This window comes from Arachis hypogaea, chromosome 3, assembly GCF_003086295.3.
Source record: "Arachis hypogaea cultivar Tifrunner chromosome 3, arahy.Tifrunner.gnm2.J5K5, whole genome shotgun sequence".
NCBI classification, from domain to species: domain Eukaryota; kingdom Viridiplantae; phylum Streptophyta; class Magnoliopsida; order Fabales; family Fabaceae; genus Arachis; species Arachis hypogaea.
Window position 1 is genome coordinate 38,689,137 of NC_092038.1, and position 19,469 is coordinate 38,708,605.

The 19,469-nt window shown below is 34.2% G+C and overlaps 1 protein-coding gene across 5 annotated transcripts in view; it reads left to right on the forward strand.

Moving 5' to 3' along the window:
- The window catches only part of LOC112790322 (calcium-transporting ATPase 8, plasma membrane-type), a 52,620-nt gene extending 45,419 nt beyond the window's left edge, over window positions 1-7,201 (forward strand). For 3 of the 5 annotated variants that reach the window (XM_029297018.2, XM_025832656.3, XM_072232863.1), the window contains 16 exons: window positions 847-984; window positions 1,083-1,148; window positions 1,239-1,337; window positions 1,701-1,811; window positions 2,125-2,295; window positions 2,653-2,712; window positions 3,211-3,375; window positions 3,464-3,580; window positions 3,933-4,031; window positions 4,316-4,453; window positions 4,546-4,646; window positions 5,100-5,145; window positions 5,301-5,435; window positions 5,837-5,944; window positions 6,028-6,119; window positions 6,374-6,791. In XM_029297018.2, coding sequence (XP_029152851.1) covers window positions 847-984; window positions 1,083-1,148; window positions 1,239-1,337; window positions 1,701-1,811; window positions 2,125-2,295; window positions 2,653-2,712; window positions 3,211-3,375; window positions 3,464-3,580; window positions 3,933-4,031; window positions 4,316-4,453; window positions 4,546-4,646; window positions 5,100-5,145; window positions 5,301-5,435; window positions 5,837-5,944; window positions 6,028-6,119; window positions 6,374-6,482 — 1,755 coding nt within the window. In that variant the 3' untranslated portion in view covers window positions 6,483-6,791. Of the gene's footprint in view, window positions 1-846; window positions 985-1,082; window positions 1,149-1,238; window positions 1,338-1,700; window positions 1,812-2,124; window positions 2,296-2,652; window positions 2,713-3,210; window positions 3,376-3,463; window positions 3,581-3,932; window positions 4,032-4,315; window positions 4,454-4,545; window positions 4,647-5,099; window positions 5,146-5,300; window positions 5,436-5,836; window positions 5,945-6,027; window positions 6,120-6,373; window positions 6,792-6,904 lie in introns of those variants that run through there. The other 2 variants (XM_072232862.1, XM_072232861.1) reach the window with 1 other exon arrangement.
- The last annotated feature ends 12,268 nt before the right edge of the window (window positions 7,202-19,469 follow it).

Sequence of the window (19,469 nt, forward strand, 5' to 3'; positions counted from 1 at the left end):
TAAGCTGTTTCTGTTTTAGTGGTTCAGCAATCAAATACATGCTTGGTGGGGTTAAAACCTTCATCTGCACACTTCACTTGGATTTTGACATACCGGACTTGTCAATATTCTCACTAGTGCTATTTTAGCTGTGAAATTTGGAGATCACACAAAACGGGAGAATAAATGGAGATGTAAACCATAGAATTCAGGTTTGGTAGATGAATAGAAGAGATTGTGAATCCTTAAAATGAAAAGTGTGTTTTACAGCGGGAGAAGCACAATGGCTTTTACTGTAAAAGTGTCTTGTAGTAGAATGTCAAGAAGAGCCTAAGCTAAGAGTTATAAATATATGGATATTGTAGTGGATTTAGAAGAGATCAGGAATGAATGTATTAGAACTTAGAAGGCCCCTAAACAGGAATGAAGGTATTAGAACTTAGAAGGCCCCGTACGCCCGTGCGTGATGGGTGGGTGGTGGAGAAAGAAAGGATAGTGCCTATTGACTGAAATAGAGTTTTTCATAAGAGTTGATCAGATGGAGAATTTTCCAATTGTTGAAAGTAGAGGCCAGGAGAAACTTCAGGTGAAAATTCAACCATAGTATTGTTGCTCCTGGCATCCCATGTCGATGTTCACCAGTTTAGGTTGTATATAATAAGCCTTCCGCATTTAAGGTAAATTAGGAGCACAAAATTTCATTGGTTCTATGGAATTTGGAAGATATCGATTGAACTCTCGTCGATTTGAATTTTGGGAACATTTTAAAGGAAGTTAATTTCTATGGGTCATAGTTGACATTGATAGTTAACTTTAAGGCAGATTTTCTGTCTATAGCTTGAATTTTATTAAATACTTTTGTGACAGATGACTGTGGTTGAGGCTTATGCTGGTGGGAAGAAGAATGATCCTCCTGGTAACAAGTCAGAGCTCTCTCCCAAGCTCCACTCTTTGCTCATTGAAGGTGTTGCACAGAACACTAATGGCAGTGTTTATGTCCCTGAGGTTTGCTTGAACTGATCTTGTTACACTTTGTTTTACTCTTCTCTGTATGGACAATGATTTTGGTGCTGCTGCATTCTGCTAAAGTCTGTCCTTGACAGGGTGGTAACGATGTTGAGGTTTCCGGATCACCAACAGAAAAGGCAATTTTACATTGGGGATTAGAGGTCTGTTTTCAGTAATACAGTTTATTCCCTATTTTTTGTATGTGAAGCTTATATTCTTACAGTTGCTTGTAAATGTTAATCAAATATCAGATTGGGATGAACTTCGACTCTACTAGATCGGAATCATCAATTATTCACGTTTTCCCTTTCAATTCTGAGAAAAAACGAGGCGGAGTTGCAGTACAAACGGTATTCTCTCATAGACAGTTTAAGCTATTGCCGCTGTATCTTCTTTGTAATGTGGATTTCTATTTTTAATTGCTTCAGTTGGATCACAATTTTGTGCCTATGTTGTCCCTGTGTTTCATTCACATCTATGAGCACTAACAAGTAACTCCAATGTCATATTAATAACTGTCAACTCACTCTTAAATCTGAATTAAACACTGATATGTCCGTTTCACTTTCAAGTTCTGAGATTATCTACATACCCAGTAAAGTATGCTAGTTGATTGGAATATCATCACAATATGCTTGTACTGCATAATGATGTAATCATCTGTTTTGTCATATCGTGCACCTTAAATAAGCAAATTTGATCTCTGTATGCAGGCTGACTCTGAAGTTCACATACACTGGAAAGGTGCTGCCGAGATTGTCCTAGCCTGCTGTACACGGTACATTGATGCAAATGACCAGTTGGTAGACATGGATGAGGAAAAGGTTTGATAAAGCAGTTTTATATTCTGATCTGTGCTTTCATAAAGGCATTCTTCTGTTTTTTGTTTGTTTGTTTTCACTTTCTTTTCCTGTTTGGAAATAATCTCAGCCAAGGCGTATTATCCATTCTCTCTCTCTCTCTCTCTCTCTCTCTCTCTCTCTCTCTCTCTCTCTCTCTCTCTCTCTCTGTTTTTCACTGGACTGTGTCAACCTATTTTACAAAGCAAACAAATGTAGTTTGGATGATTCAACCTTAAGTAGTTCACTTGCTTGATCTGGAGAAAGTCCTACATAGTGAAATTTTCCTGGCTTGCAGATGGTATTTTTCAGAAAAGCTATTGAAGACATGGCTGCCGAGAGTTTACGTTGTGTTGCCATTGCGTATAGAACATTTGAAAAGGAGAATGTTCCAGCCACTGAAGAAGAACGGGCTCACTGGTCTTTACCAGAAGATAATCTTGTTTTGTTAGCTATTGTTGGTCTGAAGGCAAGTATTTTCCTCTGAATACATGTCTATCATTGTCATTGATGTTTATAATGTATTAATATTTTCTTGTGCTTTTGCTTTTCTCTAATTTAAAATTTATTGTGTTTTGCACACTCATTCCTAGCTGCCAATCTCATCTGTTTGCTTAATTGCAAGTGGTTGGGACTTGGGACTCTGCAGGGATTATAGTTTTGTTAATTTAATTTACCGTCCATGTCAATATCTTGTAAGTGGATTCTGTGCATTTGGATTTAACACGGGAATCATTGATAAACTCTAACTTATTATAGCATTTGACTCTAAGATATGCTTCTACTGGTTAAATATCTGATTCTTAATCTCATATTTGACATGCAGGATCCTTGTCGACCTAGAGTCAAAGATTCAGTGGAGCTTTGCCAAAAATCTGGGGTTAAGGTATTTATTTTCAATTATCCTGAATAGAATTGTTAAATTACCGTGTCCATTGTATTCTTGGAGGTGATGCGATGGAAGCTCATTACAGAAAGCAGAATATGCATGGTGGCCATGTTAGCAGTTGTAAAATATGCTACAAGACTATAATAATAATAATAAGAAAAATTCAATCCAGCTACTTTCATTGTCAATGACTTCATGTGATTATAACTGATGCCAAAGAAGCACTGACTCGGTGCGTCTAGAGACAGATGCATTGCATGTAGGTGGAATAACATACGGAGTGCTGAATTACGCCCTGGTCTATGGACTTAAATTTTTCTTTATTTCAAACGTGTTTATTGCTTTCGAATTTGACGGCTTAAAGATTAGCAAGACCAACGTTAATAACTTCGTTTGATGATAATCAAATACAATGGTGCTTTCCATATCCAGTTTCTACATTCTGTAAATAATCCTTTTCTGCCCCTTTCTTTTTTTTGTTTCGATTAATTCTAGGTAAAAATGGTCACTGGTGACAATGTCAAAACTGCAAAAGCAATTGCTGTGGAATGTGGAATACTTAGTTCCCCTGCTGAAGCTACAGAGCCAATCATCATTGAAGGAAAAACTTTTCGTGCCATGACAGATGCACAGAGAGATGAAATAGCTGAAGCAATATCAGTAAGAATCCTGACAACAATATTTTCAGGCTCTTAAGAGAGAGGTATTTTTCGTGGTGAATGATATTTATTGGCAATATGATTACTAGGTTATGGGACGGTCATCTCCTAATGACAAATTATTGCTTGTGCAAGCATTGAGGAGGAAGGGACATGTTGTGGCTGTAACTGGGGATGGAACAAATGATGCTCCTGCACTACATGAGGTCTGGCTACTACTACACTACTACTATCTTCTTTTTTGTGCTAGTGATTGTGTTGTTTTCTCAAATTTTAAGTACCACAACAATCTTTATCGATGTCAATACTTGTAATTGTATATTGAACACCATGAGAGTTTGTTTACCCCTGGTATACCTGTCTTGTTTTCCTGTTTGTGTAATCACGTGATGACAAGTCCCTAGGTTTATTAATGATTCTGATTTCATTATGTCATGCTTTTCTATATTCGATGCATGAATCTACTATCTCCTGATCATAGAATTTTCTGTTCTAATGAATTGAACTATTTCTTTCCTTTTTCCCTTTTTAATTTATTTCTATACTTTCTGAATATAGGCTGATATAGGTCTTGCAATGGGTATTCAAGGAACTGAAGTTGCAAAAGAAAGCTCTGATATTATTATTTTGGATGACAATTTTGCTTCAGTTGTAAAGGTTGGACCTATTTCTTTTCGATTTGAGAGATCTAGTTTGTTGTTAAATTATCTTAATAAATGATGTATCATTTATGGTTAGTATTTACATCTTAAAAAATAATTTATTTCTGGCATTACTAGATGGGTATTTAGGTAGTTAGTCAATATGCCAACCAATGAAAGGTTTGTATATAATTGAACTGCACCGTTTTGGATTGCTTTTGTATAGTGTTTTGCAAGCTGAACATGAATTTGATATTTTTAGCATACCTCTTATATCTTTCAAAATCTATGCGCTTGTAGGTTGTGAGATGGGGACGTTCTGTGTATGCAAATATTCAGAAATTTATCCAGTTTCAGCTTACAGTAAATGTAGCTGCTCTTGTTATAAATGTTGTTGCTGCTGTTTCCTCTGGTGATGTCCCACTGAATGCAGTGCAGGTCTGCTGTCTCCCTGTGTTTTGCTCTCTGGCTTTGCCCCTCAATTTATGTTTCAGCTGATATCCTTATGCATATTATTGCCCTTTCTACAGCTTTTGTGGGTAAATCTTATCATGGATACTTTGGGAGCACTAGCATTGGCAACTGAACCACCAACTGATCACCTTATGGATCGGCCTCCAGTGGGCCGAAGGTCGGAACTTCAGTTTCTCTAATTGTGCCTTTTTCTTTGGATCATGACATTTTCTTGCTATGTTTTTCTAGTGTTACAGCACCTGAAGAATTGGATGAATGTCATAAAATGTTGTTCCTTGTAGATGCATTTTTGAATGATACACCCAAGAGTAAAGAAAGAAATCTAATTGAAAGTGTGAATAGTGCAGCTCTATTATTAAATCTAAAGATTTTGGTTATTTCAACAGAAGAGATAAATTTTAAGTGCAATGAATAATAGTCATACCCCTCGAAAACAAAATTGTTGCCAACAGTCCTAAACAGCATATCGAAGGCTGCATTTATTTTGTATTTACATTATCGATATTGGTCCTTATTTCATTTGCAGCTTTATTATCCAAGCGATATATGCAGTGCCTATGTGCTTCGATGGTTTTTTTTGACATGGAGTTTTGTCTTGTATCCTTTTCAGAGAACCTCTCATAACAAATATTATGTGGAGAAATTTGCTGATACAGGTGAGTTTTGTTTCTCATTTCTCAGTTAACTGCTTGTCATTGTAGTCTGCAAGGATTATTTACCTATTGGTTTATGATGTCCTGCATTTCAATTACCGTTGTTATTCTATACTCTTCTGTAAACTGAATTGCCGATCATGATTTGAACTCTTCAGGCAATGTACCAAGTATCTGTGTTGCTTGTTCTGAATTTCCGAGGTAGGAGCATACTGGGTCTGACACACGACAAATATGATCATGCAATTAAAGTGAAAAACACACTGATCTTCAATGCATTTGTTCTGTCTCAAGTAAGTTGTCGTTAGTCATTGATGAGAAATTATACTTATTGCTAGGAGCTTAGGACTGTACATTTGCATTTTAAATGGTAAAGTTGTGTTGGAAGAATTACCAATGTTAGTTTCCTTATCTTTTTATGCATGTTCTATAATAGTATTGGTGGTTGTGCTGTAATGGTGATTGCTAATTTCCAATAGGTGCTAATTGTATCTAGAAAACCAAAGCCTATTGCAATTTTCCTGAGATGTCTTGCTACTCACTCTTATTTACATTACTGCTAAATCCTTGTGATGCATTAGTGGTTGGCAATGCATGCCCAGTTCATGCACCATATATTCGTTGTCATTTTGGTAGCTTTGCTGTAGTGTGCTCATCTTATTTCAATTCTAAAAAAATGTGTTCAAAACTGCAGATCTTTAATGAGTTCAATGCACGAAAGCCAGATGAGTTTAACATATTCAGTGGAGTCACGAAAAACTACCTCTTCATGGGTATAGTGGGATTAACTGTTGTGCTTCAGGTTTGTCTTATTTTAACTTCTCGTTATTTGTCTCTCGTATGAAATATTTTCAAGGTCACCCTAAAATTGCTAGTGTTTTTCAGATCATCATCATTGAATTCCTCGGCAAGTTCACTTCAACAGTCAGGCTTAATTGGAAGCAGTGGCTGATCTCTGTCATCATTGGGTTCATAAGGTCAGTTGATCATCTGCACTAGATCCGCGAGTGTATTTTTCTCTTTGCTTGTAGTTTTGCTTCCTTAATGGATCCGTCCCTACTTATAGCTAGAAATTTCCTAAACCCTATTAGCTATATTCAAGTTATTCTAAGCAAGTGGTGAAAGGAGCTTAGCACCAGTAATATATATGACATATGACTGCAAGGCTTGCTTTATGCTCAAGTGCTAACAGGGTCTTTCCTTTGCTGATTCTCTCTTTCCACACTTTCAGTTGGCCTCTTGCTGTGGTTGGTAAATTGATACCAGTTCCAGATACTCCCATCAACAACGTATTTTCAAGATTTCGGGGTCGAAGAAAGGAACCTGAGGCCTCACAATAGCAACATATAGGTGTGCTGTTTTAAAGACGGATCGTTCTCTTATTGGACGATGTACATGCTTGGTATTTTTTTTTTAAAGAAAAAAAATAGCATACTGTTTAGCCAAACGCTTCTTTTTCTTGCCGGTCTTAGATTTGTTTTTGCCTGTTAAATTTCGATACAAACTTGGAGTTGCTTTAGAATTAGGCTCTAACAAAGTATACGGAATTTCAGCTAACCTTGGTTTTTGTTTACCGACTTTGTTGGTTTGACAAAGAATTGAGAAATTGCAGAGATTATATGAAAATATGGACTATACTTTCGATTTCATCGTTTGTCCTAATTTCTGTCGTATTAAAAACATTACATGTAGGTCATTCCATGTAGGTCATTCGTACTTGTTTTTCTTTTTTGGTTGCCCACGGTATCTTTCAACTCGACAGGTCAAGGAGTAATCCGTCGCGGATCTGAGCTCCATTTAAGGACCTGTCGCTGGTCAATGGGTTGCTGCATGCATAGGCGGGATTCTAACTCTTGACACTTGCTGAAGCGGATGAGTGAGCTGGCCACTCGACCAACCCAAGTTGGTTAGGTCATTCGTACTTGTTATTGTATGGTTCTAGTGCTTTCAGTATCTTGCATTGTTGTTGCGTTCACGAGTAAGGCCCAATTTGTGACATTATAACATGGCAAAATTATCAGTTGGTTTAATATATAAACATCATAAATTTTCACTCCAATTCCATAAGATGAAGATATGTATATACGCAAAACTTGATTCCGATCTATTGCCACAACGTATAATCATCAATTTTCTGGAACATGTTATATACAAGGAAAACAGCGCATTTTCATCTTACTTTAGAATTGTAATCCCCATTAGGAAGCAGTATGGGTTCATGTAGATATGAATTCTTTCTTATACCTGAAGAAAACTGGATTTGCTAGCATGGTTCAATGTCTTACTACTGCTGGCTTCTCACAATTTTAGTATATGGGTTCCGGTGATCAGTAGCTTCAAATATGCACAGGTGTTGCGATTTATAAGACCTTGCGAGAGTTTTTTTATATATAACTCCGATTTATAGTATCCGTTTTAACTTTTGTAAGTCAACTAAATTTCTTTTTATTTTTGATTTTGAAATTTAAAAAATTGGGGAATAGGTTTTTTTTTTTTTTTTTTTCTGTAACAGATCTATTTTTCAACTAATTGGTTCAAGTAAGTTTTCTTTTAGCTGGTTTTTCAGTGAAACCTTAACTTTTTTTGTTTTTTTTTTTTGTGTACATTGATAAATTAACAATTTAAGATACTTGAATGCAATTTGCATAAGTGGAGTATTTTAAACTGTTCTGAATATGAAAAGGCAGATATCAGCAGATGGTTCATAATGAACAAAAATATCTTGGTAGACATCCGCTTATTAAAATTAAACAATCACCATTCCATTATTGATGTTGACCCCGGTGCTTTTTTTCTCTAATTTTTTCCCCTTTGGGAGAGAGAAAGGGAGTTAAGGGAATAGTTTCAAGAGTAATTTAACAGAAGCATGAGTAAACAAAATGACTCTTCTGGGATATCTACAGAGACATGTAATCAGAGGTTGAAGCTAATGGACTTGCTCTCTTATTCGGAACAAGTATGATTTTCTTGAGGCTATTCTCATCCCAGCAACATTGGTGTAGAATAGGTCAAGAATGGAAGTCTCATAGATGACACTATTAGAACATAGAAATCAATACCTTATTAAGTTCAGAATTTTTGGAGCCAAGTAATTTTTCTTTCTTACTTTTTGACATCAAGATCTCCTAATGCAGCACAACATACATATGCAAAAATAAATGTGTGAAAGGGAGAAGATTCACAAATCAAAATATTTGACTAAGTAATTGGATTAGAGCACTGTATTTCTCAAGGGTTAAAAGTCATAAATTTGTAAATATGGAATCGAGATCTGTGTCTAGTTACTCAGTTCATTCTTCATCAAATTAATCTAGCTTATACAACAATGGAGATGCTCAATAAACATCCAATTATAGAATCCTAAAATTCAAGTAGGAATAGCAATATGTTGTCCAAATTAAGATGCACATTATCAACCATTGTTTATTATTATTATTATTATTATTATTATTATTATTATTATTATTATTATTATTATTATTATTTTAAACCTTAACACGTGTGCTTTTTTCACTTATAATGAAAGCATAAAAGAGCTTGGGTGCATGTTATCCTTTTCTAAAATCGAGAAAAAAAAATCTTAAATGATGCTGACATTTACTTCAAATGATAACGTTTTGAGATCATAAAAAAAAAATTTCTGGATCCTGATTTTTTTTTAGATTGATTAGTTTTTTTTTATCAATAATTTTTTTTCAAAATATATTTACGTGATATATTAATCACTAATATATCTTTTATTTAATTTTTATAAGTAAAAATAATTTAAAAATGACAAATATTTCTTAATTTTACACAATAAATTTAGTTAATATATTTAAAAAAAATAGAAAAATAAAATAAAAACTAAACAGCTTTAATAATTATTCTTAAAAAACAACGAAATTCTCAACAAAAAAGAATTTATTAATCTTAATTAGTTCTTAATAGATAAATCAACAGTTTAACATACCACGTAGGTTTGTTCTGTTAATACTAATAGAAAATATTGACAGAGAGACTAATCAATTTCAAAAAATTAAATATCAAAAAATCAAAAATAGTTTTTTTTTTTGTTTAGAATCTCGGAGTCCTTCAAAAAAAATTATTAACTGAATTGGATATTCACTCTTATAGATTTAGAGTCTACATTAATGATAATTATTTTCATGATTTGATTTGTTGATTAATTTAGTTTTCCACATGTTTTAAGCCAAAAAGTAGTTTTGGATGTTGGCAGGATCTTTTAGATAGCGTTTAGTGGAAAGACAGAAATAGAAAGACTGGGATTGATAAAGACTAAGAGACAGAGATTGAAATAAATCTTAGTATTCTATTTGGTATAAAATGGGAGACAAAAATTGAAATAAGAATGAAATTCTAATTTAATTTGTACAAAAGGTAAAATTAGAATTAAGTAATTAAAATGAAGATATTTTAGATATAAAATATTATTAAAGTTTCAGTCTCCATCTCTAAAAATTTTAGTCCTATGTGTCTCTATTTTTTGAAAATACTGAAATATTGAAATTTTGGAGATAAAAACAAAAATTTTAGTCTCTCAATCTCTTTCTCAATACCTCAAAACAGACGCTAGCTTATAGTTTATAATACAATTGAACTCCTTTGTTGAATTAAATGCTTCATTTTACCGTTACGACCTTATGAGATTATATTGAGTCCAAAGATATAAAAGTAATTTTAAAATGACGGCGACCAAAGTAAAGAAATGATGAGGCCAAACTTAAAAGTATAGATACTTTTTTAATAAAAGAATTATAAAGATTAAGGGGGCCATGACCCCTTTCTTATATACTATTCTCCGCCTATGGTAACATTTTTAAATTAATGTATTTAGATAAGACATTATTGTAGACAACTATACAACATTTACACATTCAAATAAATATATTTGAATATATAATTTCAAGGAAACAAAGATGCCAAAAAACGACATCTGATAACTGAAGAAAACATAATCACTTGGTGGTGGTTACAAGAGCAAGAAGAAATAATATAAAGAGGTAATTTCTATTTTGAGTTTTAATTATATTTAATGAATTAATTTGTTTTTTATATTTTAAAATAATTTATTTAGTTCTTCACTTTTTAAAATATTTCATTAGTTTTTGAAAAACTTTTATTTTACAATCATCAGTATAGTATGTTGATGTAAAGAATATGAATTAACGTGTGAATACAATTTAGTTATAGTCAATATAGTATTCAAAATTGGTTCACATGACCAAATTAACATCTATTAATTTTAATTAAACTAAATCATATAGACCACATTAATAAAAATAAATTATGCCTAATATTATTTTAAAATTTATTGTTTAATTTGATTGTATTTAATTCATAAAAAAATTTAGATGTATATAATACACTGATCATAATTCAAAGGTGTTAAGTACAATATCAACATCAACAAACCATCACAATATTAGAGTCGTATTTAACTATCCACTTAGAGTTGTACTAAAAGATGTAACGACAAAAGTTAGAAATAATCAAGTTTACTTTTTCAAACCGATGTTATGGTCTAAAATGGGCTTTTTAAGTCTTAATGATGTAAATGATTTAAAGTAGAGATTTATGTATAGAAGACGCACATGGTAGGTCCATTGTTGGAAGGCTTGATGGGAGGAAGCACAAGAGTGGCTCCTAGGTATCTAGCTACCACCACTGCATCTGCAATCTGCGCAAGTAGCGTTAACACTTGGAGCATCTTCAAGCATCAATTTTTTTAAAGTTTCATTTCCTTTTTTTGATACAATAGAGCTCCAATCGTTGGAGAGAAAGAGAGTAGCGTCTCTGTTCATGGATCAAAGAAAAAGAATCCCTTCTCAAAATGTTTACAATCCTGAATTCCCAAGTTTCAATCTCTTATTCTAGTTCAAAATTATTCCTATATATACTACTTTTTTGATTTTTAGTTAACTCTTGGGCCCTTGAGCTTAGTTGAAGTAGCTATAATCTCAGTGGACTTTGCTTAGCTTATTGGAGGAGTTTAAGTTGGGCATCATTCACATTAGTCAGGCCGTTAGTGTGGTTAACATCAAGTACAAATTCCTAGTTCGAAGACGTTAGTGACACTAACTTGGTCACTAACTTGGTCACTAACGTCCCCAACCTTTTTGAGTCACGTTAACACCACTGTTAGTGGCACTAACGTGGCCACTAACGTAGCCTTTTCTAACTTTGATAACGTTAATGGTGTTAACTTCACCATTAATGTCCAATTCATTCTTTCCTCCACGTTAATGGTCCACGTTAGTGGCATTAACGTGGTCGTTAACGTAGGTATATCCTGGCTTCGAACATGTTAGTGGTGCTAACTTCACTACTAACGTTGCAAACTCTCCTTTGTTCCATGTTAGTGCCCACGTTAGTGGTACTAACGTGGCCACTAACGTGGACTTCTTTCGCCATTCTTCATGTTAGTGGTGTTAACATCACCGCTAACGTCCTGAGCTCTTCTTCCTCTTCTATTTTAGTGCCCACGTTAGTGGCATTAAAGGGGCCACTAATGTGGGCTTAATTGGCCTTCGAACACGTTAGTGGCGCTAATTTCACCACTAACATTGAAAGCTGTCCCTTCTTTCACGTTAATGGCCACGTTAGTGATACTAACGTGGCCACTAACGTGACTTTTTTCTGCTTTTTCTTACTTGAAATTAATCAAATAAAGTGCATCAAAGTCTTGCTCTTAATTATGAGATGATGTATCATCCATTTTATCATTCAGTCCTTACATTATTCTCATGAAATTATTTAGAATTCAAAATGTTTGCTTGAACCAAGGTATGAATGCATATTCAACCAAATACTTACTTATTATCTAAGAAAATACATAAAACTAACCTAAAATATATAAAAAATGACTTGTGAAACTAATCAAGATGCCGTGACATCAAATATATACAACCGTTGAAGTTGGAATATCATTATCTACATTATTAATCACTTACTTTATCCTAACCCGCCCCCTCACAAAATGAAACCATGTTTCAAGGACATACACATATTTCTTAACAGAAGTTTGGTTTTTATTTTTTATATTTTTTTCTAATATTTTTAACTTTAGATTTTTTTATAATTTTATTACTTTTGTTTTTTCTTCGTATATAGCTAGAATTGTGAAATTGGAAACAAAAATCAAACTTGAAGTTATTGTACTACCCATTTTTTATTTTAGATAAATAATATATTAATTATAATATTAAGTATATATTAAAATTAATTATTAAAATTAATTATTAATAAAAAATATATATTAAAAATAAATTAAACTATACATATATTTATATACAATTGAGATGATAAAATAAATCCACAAATATATAGATTATCCACGACAGAGGACTAATGGGAATATGGGACCTATATAATCCCTACTGAATATGGAACCGGGAATTAAGATAACTGCTCTATGGAAACTCACGAAATCTCAGCCGAAAAAAAAAATTTATTTAAATATCCTTATATATATAACCTTCATTCATCCCTTAAATGAATTTTTTTTATTTATGCGTATGTTAATTATGTTAAATTTGTATTTGAATTGTATTTTAATTTTAATATATTAAATTAAATTGTATTAGATTTAATTATGATTGTGTTAATTTTTTTAAAAAAAATTAAAATTTATTAATATCAAAGGATATCCGCTCCTTCGTAAAAAAAACAAATGAGACCCGTAAAAAAGATGGAAGGAGAACAGGAAACATTTTACTAAATGAGAACATGGGATGAGAGAGAGGAATTTTTGCCCCACATAAAGACCTATTATTATCCCTAATATATAAATATATGATAGTTAATTTTAGTGACAGAAGTTAATATATACATAATATTTTTGTTATTATATAACCGTTCAACAAATATTATTGATACATGTCAATAAAAAATTATTAAAATCAATATTTTATATGTTTAAAACGAGTTCAATTAGATAGTCAATTTCTTTTGATAAATATCAGATAATTTTTTAAATAATTTTTTATTTTAAATATTAAATTAAAAAATTTAAATAATTTTATAATAAAAAAATTAGCTAATGTGACTAATTAAAAATTATATCCTATATTTATTCTTCTTTAATTTCACTACTAGAAACACGAGAGTTTATCACGGGAAGATACCCACAAATGAAAAATAATGGCAAATCTGCATGACCGCGATAAACACTTGCAACGTCTTGCATCTCCGTAGTCAAATTATGCGGAGGTTTTTCATATTTTTATTTGTCCGTAGCCAACTTGAACTGAACTCTCTCAATTGTCACAGACCCAATGCTAACCGTGACAAAATAAAATATCTCCACCTCCAAATTTTGCGCGTCTATCAAGGAGTGTTTCCCTCTATCCCTTTCAAAAATTTTACAAGCAATTTCCACTTTTTTTTCAAATTTAAACCCTAATAATAAATTCAATTTTTTAGGGTGTAGGTTTACCTAGTTTGCCCGATCGTTGGTTTCTTCTCTCTCCTTTCCAGTGCTACCATCTTCAATTGATAAGATATGCATTAGTTATAATAGTATAAAAAGAGTACATGCTTATAGCTCTACTTTTGTCTGTAATCTTTCTGTCAAAATACAGTTGATAAACCACAATTTTATGTTTTATTTTGGATTGAATTGAGTGGATTTTGTCAACTCTTTTCACACTTATTCATATAAATGACATGTTTTTAAGATTTCTTCCTAATTGTGTGTTATGGTTCAAGACATGCTTCTTAGGCCTTAAAAATGCTAATTCTTAATCCTCTCTTATTACCATTCGATGTCGTGATGCGTTTGTTAAGTAATTTTATGGTTTATACGTGATGAAAAGGAGGCATGCAAAAGTGAAAGGAACACAAGAAATAGAACATTTGGGAAGCTGGTATCTACACGTACGCGTGACTGACGCGCATGCGTGACCAAGTGCAGCAGTCAACTGACGCGTACGCGTGACAAGCGGCATGTGCCTCAGTAAAGGGAACACGCTGAGGGCAATTTCTGAGCTCTTTTTGGCCTAGTTTCAATCCCATTCTGAAGATTAGAGGCTGAGAGTGAAGGAGGATTGGAGATAGATGCCATTAGTTTAGTTTTTAGATAGTTTTTGAATTCTAGAAAGAGAAACTCTCACTTCTCTCTAGGGTTTAGTGTTCTTTGTTCATTTTTACTTGAATCATTGGATTAGGTCCTTTTAATTTCAGTCTTTGTTGCTTTAATTGTAGTTTTCATTCTCTAATTTTACTTAGTACTCTTGCAACTTTAGTTCTTTTGAGTTTTGAATTTGGATCTTGTTGGAATTGAGTTCTATTAATGCATTGAGATTTTTCATGTTTCATTTATGCTATTTGAATTGTTATTGTTCATTCTTGTTAGTGGGTAGCTTTAATTTGGATTGTTTTCTTATTTTCATGATGCTTTTTATTCTTACTCACCAAGTGTTTGGGAGAATGTCACTTATGAATATGGAGTAGATTTCTACTCTTGGCTTTGGGGTTGAGTATTGGAAACTCTTGAATTGTCAAATCCTAATGTAGATTGGTAATTGGAAGGTGCTAGTCAGCTTGAACTTCACTAAAGTTAGTCTTTCACTAGGAGTTGACTAGAACTTGTGAACTCAAGTTAATTATATCACTTGACTTTCCTTCATTTGTTAGAGGATAACTAAGTGAAAGCAATAGACATTTCCATCACAATTGGTAATGATAATGAGGATAGGAACTCTAATTCTCACCCCTAGCCAAGGCCTTTATATTGATTAATTGTCATTCATCTTTACTAGTTTTGGTTTCCTAGTTTTCTCATTTTAATTTCATATCTCTTATTCATATATGCTTTTAGTTGTAGTTATCTTGATGCATAATTGTTAGTTATACAATGCTTGATTGATATTTGTAGTTATCTTAATTTAGTTGTTAGTTGTTCATTGCCTTTAATTCTTGGTCACTTTACTTTTTCCGCACTCAACTCAAAATCCCCAAAAAATTCCTAACCAATGATGTGCATCATGCTGCAAGTCCTAGGAAAAATGACCTGGAATTCTACGCCCGTTTATTGATTTGATTGTTGTGACATTCTTCTAAACTTTGACTTGGGATATCTCGTCGGTTGGGACTATACTTTGCGACATTGAATTAAAAATTCTTTAGTAATTTCTTAACTGACATTTATCATACGTCAAATTTTTGGCGCTGTTGCCGGGGACTTACAATGGTGTTATATTGTTGGCTAGTGTGAATATGTTCATATGTGAATAGATACTCTTGATTGTTTGCTAGTCTAGTTTTTAGTTTGGATTTATATTTAGTATTAAGTAATAGTTACTTTACTCTAGTATATCTTATTATCATGAGCTCTATGTTTCTTCTATTGAATGACGCATTCATTGTCGGATTCGAGCTTAGCCCCACTTGATCCCAAAATTGAAAAAAACTTTTTTACATCTTAGGCAAGCTTGCCTTCGGTTAGCCTTTGAGGTTGGTGAAGCGACTTCCGCCAAATCACCTACCTTATCCGAGGTTGAATCCGAAGTGTCATTTGAAAGAGAAACCATTTACTCTTCTATTAGCTCATTGACATCTCTTCTATTGACTTAAGTACCGACACCATGGCTGCCCTAAGAAGAATCACTCTTAAGGGGGCGGGTGCTCCGAACTTCACTCTCCATATTTGATGATGATTTTTGGTTAGAATTGAATGAATTTCATTATATAAACTTGCATTTATTCCCTTGAATAGCATGCTTTTGAAATTTCCTCCAAATTTGTGCTTGATTAGGAAAATATGCTCTTTTGTGCCTAATTTAATCTATTTTATTCCATTTGCCTTCCATTCGATGCATTGATGTTGTTTGTGAGTGATTTCAGGTGTATAAGGTAGGAATGGCTTGGAAAAAATAGAAGAAGAGCATGCAAAGTGGAGGAAGCATGAAGAATCAAAGGAGATGAGTATGCATGTTCTTTTATTGCTTTATATGTTCATTTCTTTATTGAAAACCCCTTGATCACTACAACTGGAATTGTAAACTCATTGATCTCAAGTGCCCTTGGGAGACGACCCGGAAATTAAACACTCCCAGTTTTGAATTGGTTTTGAATTGTGACATCTTTTGAATTTAAACATTTGATTGTGAGAGTTGTGATTGGTTTGGACTATGCTACCAATGAAGTGATGCTTGTTTTGATCGATTCCAAATCGGCAATAGTTCTCGTTATCAAATTTGGCGCCGATGTCGGAGAATTTACTTTAAGTGGAATGAGTGCTATAATTTTATTTGTTGTAAATATGTGAATAGTGTGAATACTTAATTTTGGTTTGCTATTTGGCACTAATTGGTAGGAGGCGCCTCTATCTTAGTAGTGATAGCAACTAACATCCTAGTTTGTCTAGTCCTAGGTAAGTAGATATACTTAGAATATATATATATATATATATATATATATATATATATATATATTCATTTGTTTATTGCTTTTATTGATATCATTGCATTTTATCTTTCCCTATTTATCATGAGTTATCACCCTTTTGGCTTGGAGTCTAGTTGTTATCATGTTGTAGAGGGTAGCAAAAAAGAAGTAAATCGCCTCTTGAAAGTGGACATCATTTATCCCATTTCAGATAGTGAGTGGGTAAGTCCAGTCCAAGTAGTACCGAAGAAGTCCGGAGTGACAATGGTGAAAACAGAAAGTGGAGAGCTTGTGGCCACCTGAATTGAGAATACTTGGCGAGTGTGCATTGATTACCGCCGGCTGAATCAAGCAACGCGGAAGGACCATTACCCGTTGCCGTTCATTGACCAAATGTTAGATCACTTGGCAGGTAAATCCCATTACTATTTTTTAGATGGATACACAGGGTACTTTCAAATTCACTTAGCTCTTGAAGATCAGGAGAAAACTACTTTTACTTGCCCCTTTGGAACGTTTGCGTATAAGAGAATGCCGTTTGGCTTATGCAACGCACCGGCAACGTTTCAAAAGTGCATGACAAGTGTTTTCTCAGATCTTTTGGAGGATTGCATAGAAGTCTTCATGGATGATTTCAGTGTGTATGGTAGCTCCTTTGATGCTTATTTAGGGAACTTAGCTAGGGTACTAGAGCGATGTACCAATACGAACCTTGTTTTGAATTTCAAAAAGTGCCACTTTATGGTGAAGCAAGGTATAGTATTGGGTCATATTATATCTAAAGACGGAATCTCCATCGATCCAGCTAAGATCGATGTCATTTCGAGTTTATCTTACCCCTCCTCGGTGAGGGAGATCCGTTCCTTCCTTGGTTATGCAGGCTTTTATCATCGGTTCATTAAGGATTTTAGCAAAGTTGCCTTACCTCTCTCTCGCCTATTGTAAAAGGATGTGGAATTTCATTTTAATAAATATTGCAAAAAGGCTTTTGACAAGTTGAAAGAAGCGCTAACCACAGCCCCTATTATGCGAGGCCCAAATTGGAATAAACTTTTTGAGATCATGTGCGATGCCTCGAATCACGCCGTAGGTGCTGCTCTAGCATAGCGCGATGGTAACGCTCCTTACACTATAGCATATGCTTCAAAAACATTAGATTTGGCTTAGTCGAATTACACCACCACCGAAAAAGAGCTTTTAGCCATTGTTTTTGCACTAGACAAATTTCGACCTTATTTGCTAGGCTCTAAGGTAGTGGTGTATTCGGACCATGCCACTTTGAAATATTTGCTAAAAAAGAAAGAGTTAAAGCCTAGGCTTATTAGGTAGATATTACTTTTGCAAGAATTTGACTTGAAGATCAAAGATAGAAGTGGGTCCCAAAATCTAGTAGCGAACCATTTGAGTCGGCTTGAATATTTAACTCCGGATCCCACTTCTATCGATGACTCATTCCCCTTAGATACCTTGCAAGAAATATCCCAAAGCACCCCTTGGTTTGCCCCGATAGCTAATTACTTGGTCGCTCACATTTTTCCCCCACAATTTTCAAAGCATCAAAAAGATAAATTGAGAAGCGATGCTAAGTATTATCTTTGGGATGATCCACATCTGTGGAGGCATGGGGCGGATCAAGTAATTAGAAAGTGTGTGCCAGAATATGAGTTCCAGTCTATCCTTCAATTTTGCTACTCATTTGAGAATGGGGGTTACTTTGGCCCGCAACGAACAGCGAGGAAGGTTTTAGACTGTGGATTCTAGTGGCCCACTTTATTTAGGGATGCCAACCCATTTTGCAAATCCTGTCATCAATGCCAGAAATCTGAAAATACCTCACAAAGGGATTAGATGCCCCAACAACCGATGATTTTTTGCGAGATTTTTGATGTTTGGGGCATCGATTTCATGGGGCCATTTCCAAATTCCAATGGGTTTGTGTACGTATTGTTAGCCGTAGATTACGTCTCAAATGGGTGGAAGCAATTCCTACCCCGTTGTGATGACGCTAATACCGTTGCTTCATTTTTGAAAAGTAACATTATTTGTAGATTTGGGTCACCACGAGCAATTGTGAGTGACCAGGGAACCCATTTTTGTAATAGAAAAATTGAGGCGTTGATGAAAAAGTACGGGGTCATTTACAAACTTTCCACAGCTATCACCCCCAAACCAATGGGCAAGCGGAAGTATCCAATAGGGAGATAAAGAGAATCTTAGAGAAGTTGGTTAATCCACAAAGAAAAGATTGGAGTTCTAGGTTGGGAGATACTTTATGGGCTTATAGGATCCCTTACAAGACCCCAATCGGAATGAGCCTCCTCCGTATTATTTTTGGGAAGCCTTGTCATCTTCTAGTTGAAATCCAACATAGAGCCTATTGGGCGGTGAAGAATTGCAATCCAGAGCTAAGGGGGGAGGGGGCGAAAATGGAACGTAAGCTCCAATTGGAGGAATTAAAATGCCTTAGGTTGGAAGAATATGAGAATGCTCAGTTTTATAAAGAAAAAGCTACGGCATTCCATGACCAGAATATTAGAAGGAAGAGCTTCAAGATAGGTGATGAAGTACTTGTGTACAATTCAAGGTTGTGATTGATGCTCGAAAAATTGAGATCTAGGTGGGACGGGCCGTTTAAAGTGGTAGATGTCAAGCCTTATGGAGTCGTGGAAGTGATTCACCCTATCAATGGAGTTAAGTTCAAAATCAATGGTCATAGGGTGAAACTTTATCACACTCAACCCAAGAATTCCAAGGAGTTGGAGATTTTCCTCATTGGAGAAGTTTCTAAGTGACCAATGAAGCCATGCAAGTCCAACTTAGGACTCTAAACCAAAGTGTTTGGTGGGAGACACCCCATCATGGTAACGTTGTTCCAACTTTATCTTTTGTTTATAGCTTTTTTGAATTATTTGCTTTCTTGTGATATGATGATTAGCTTA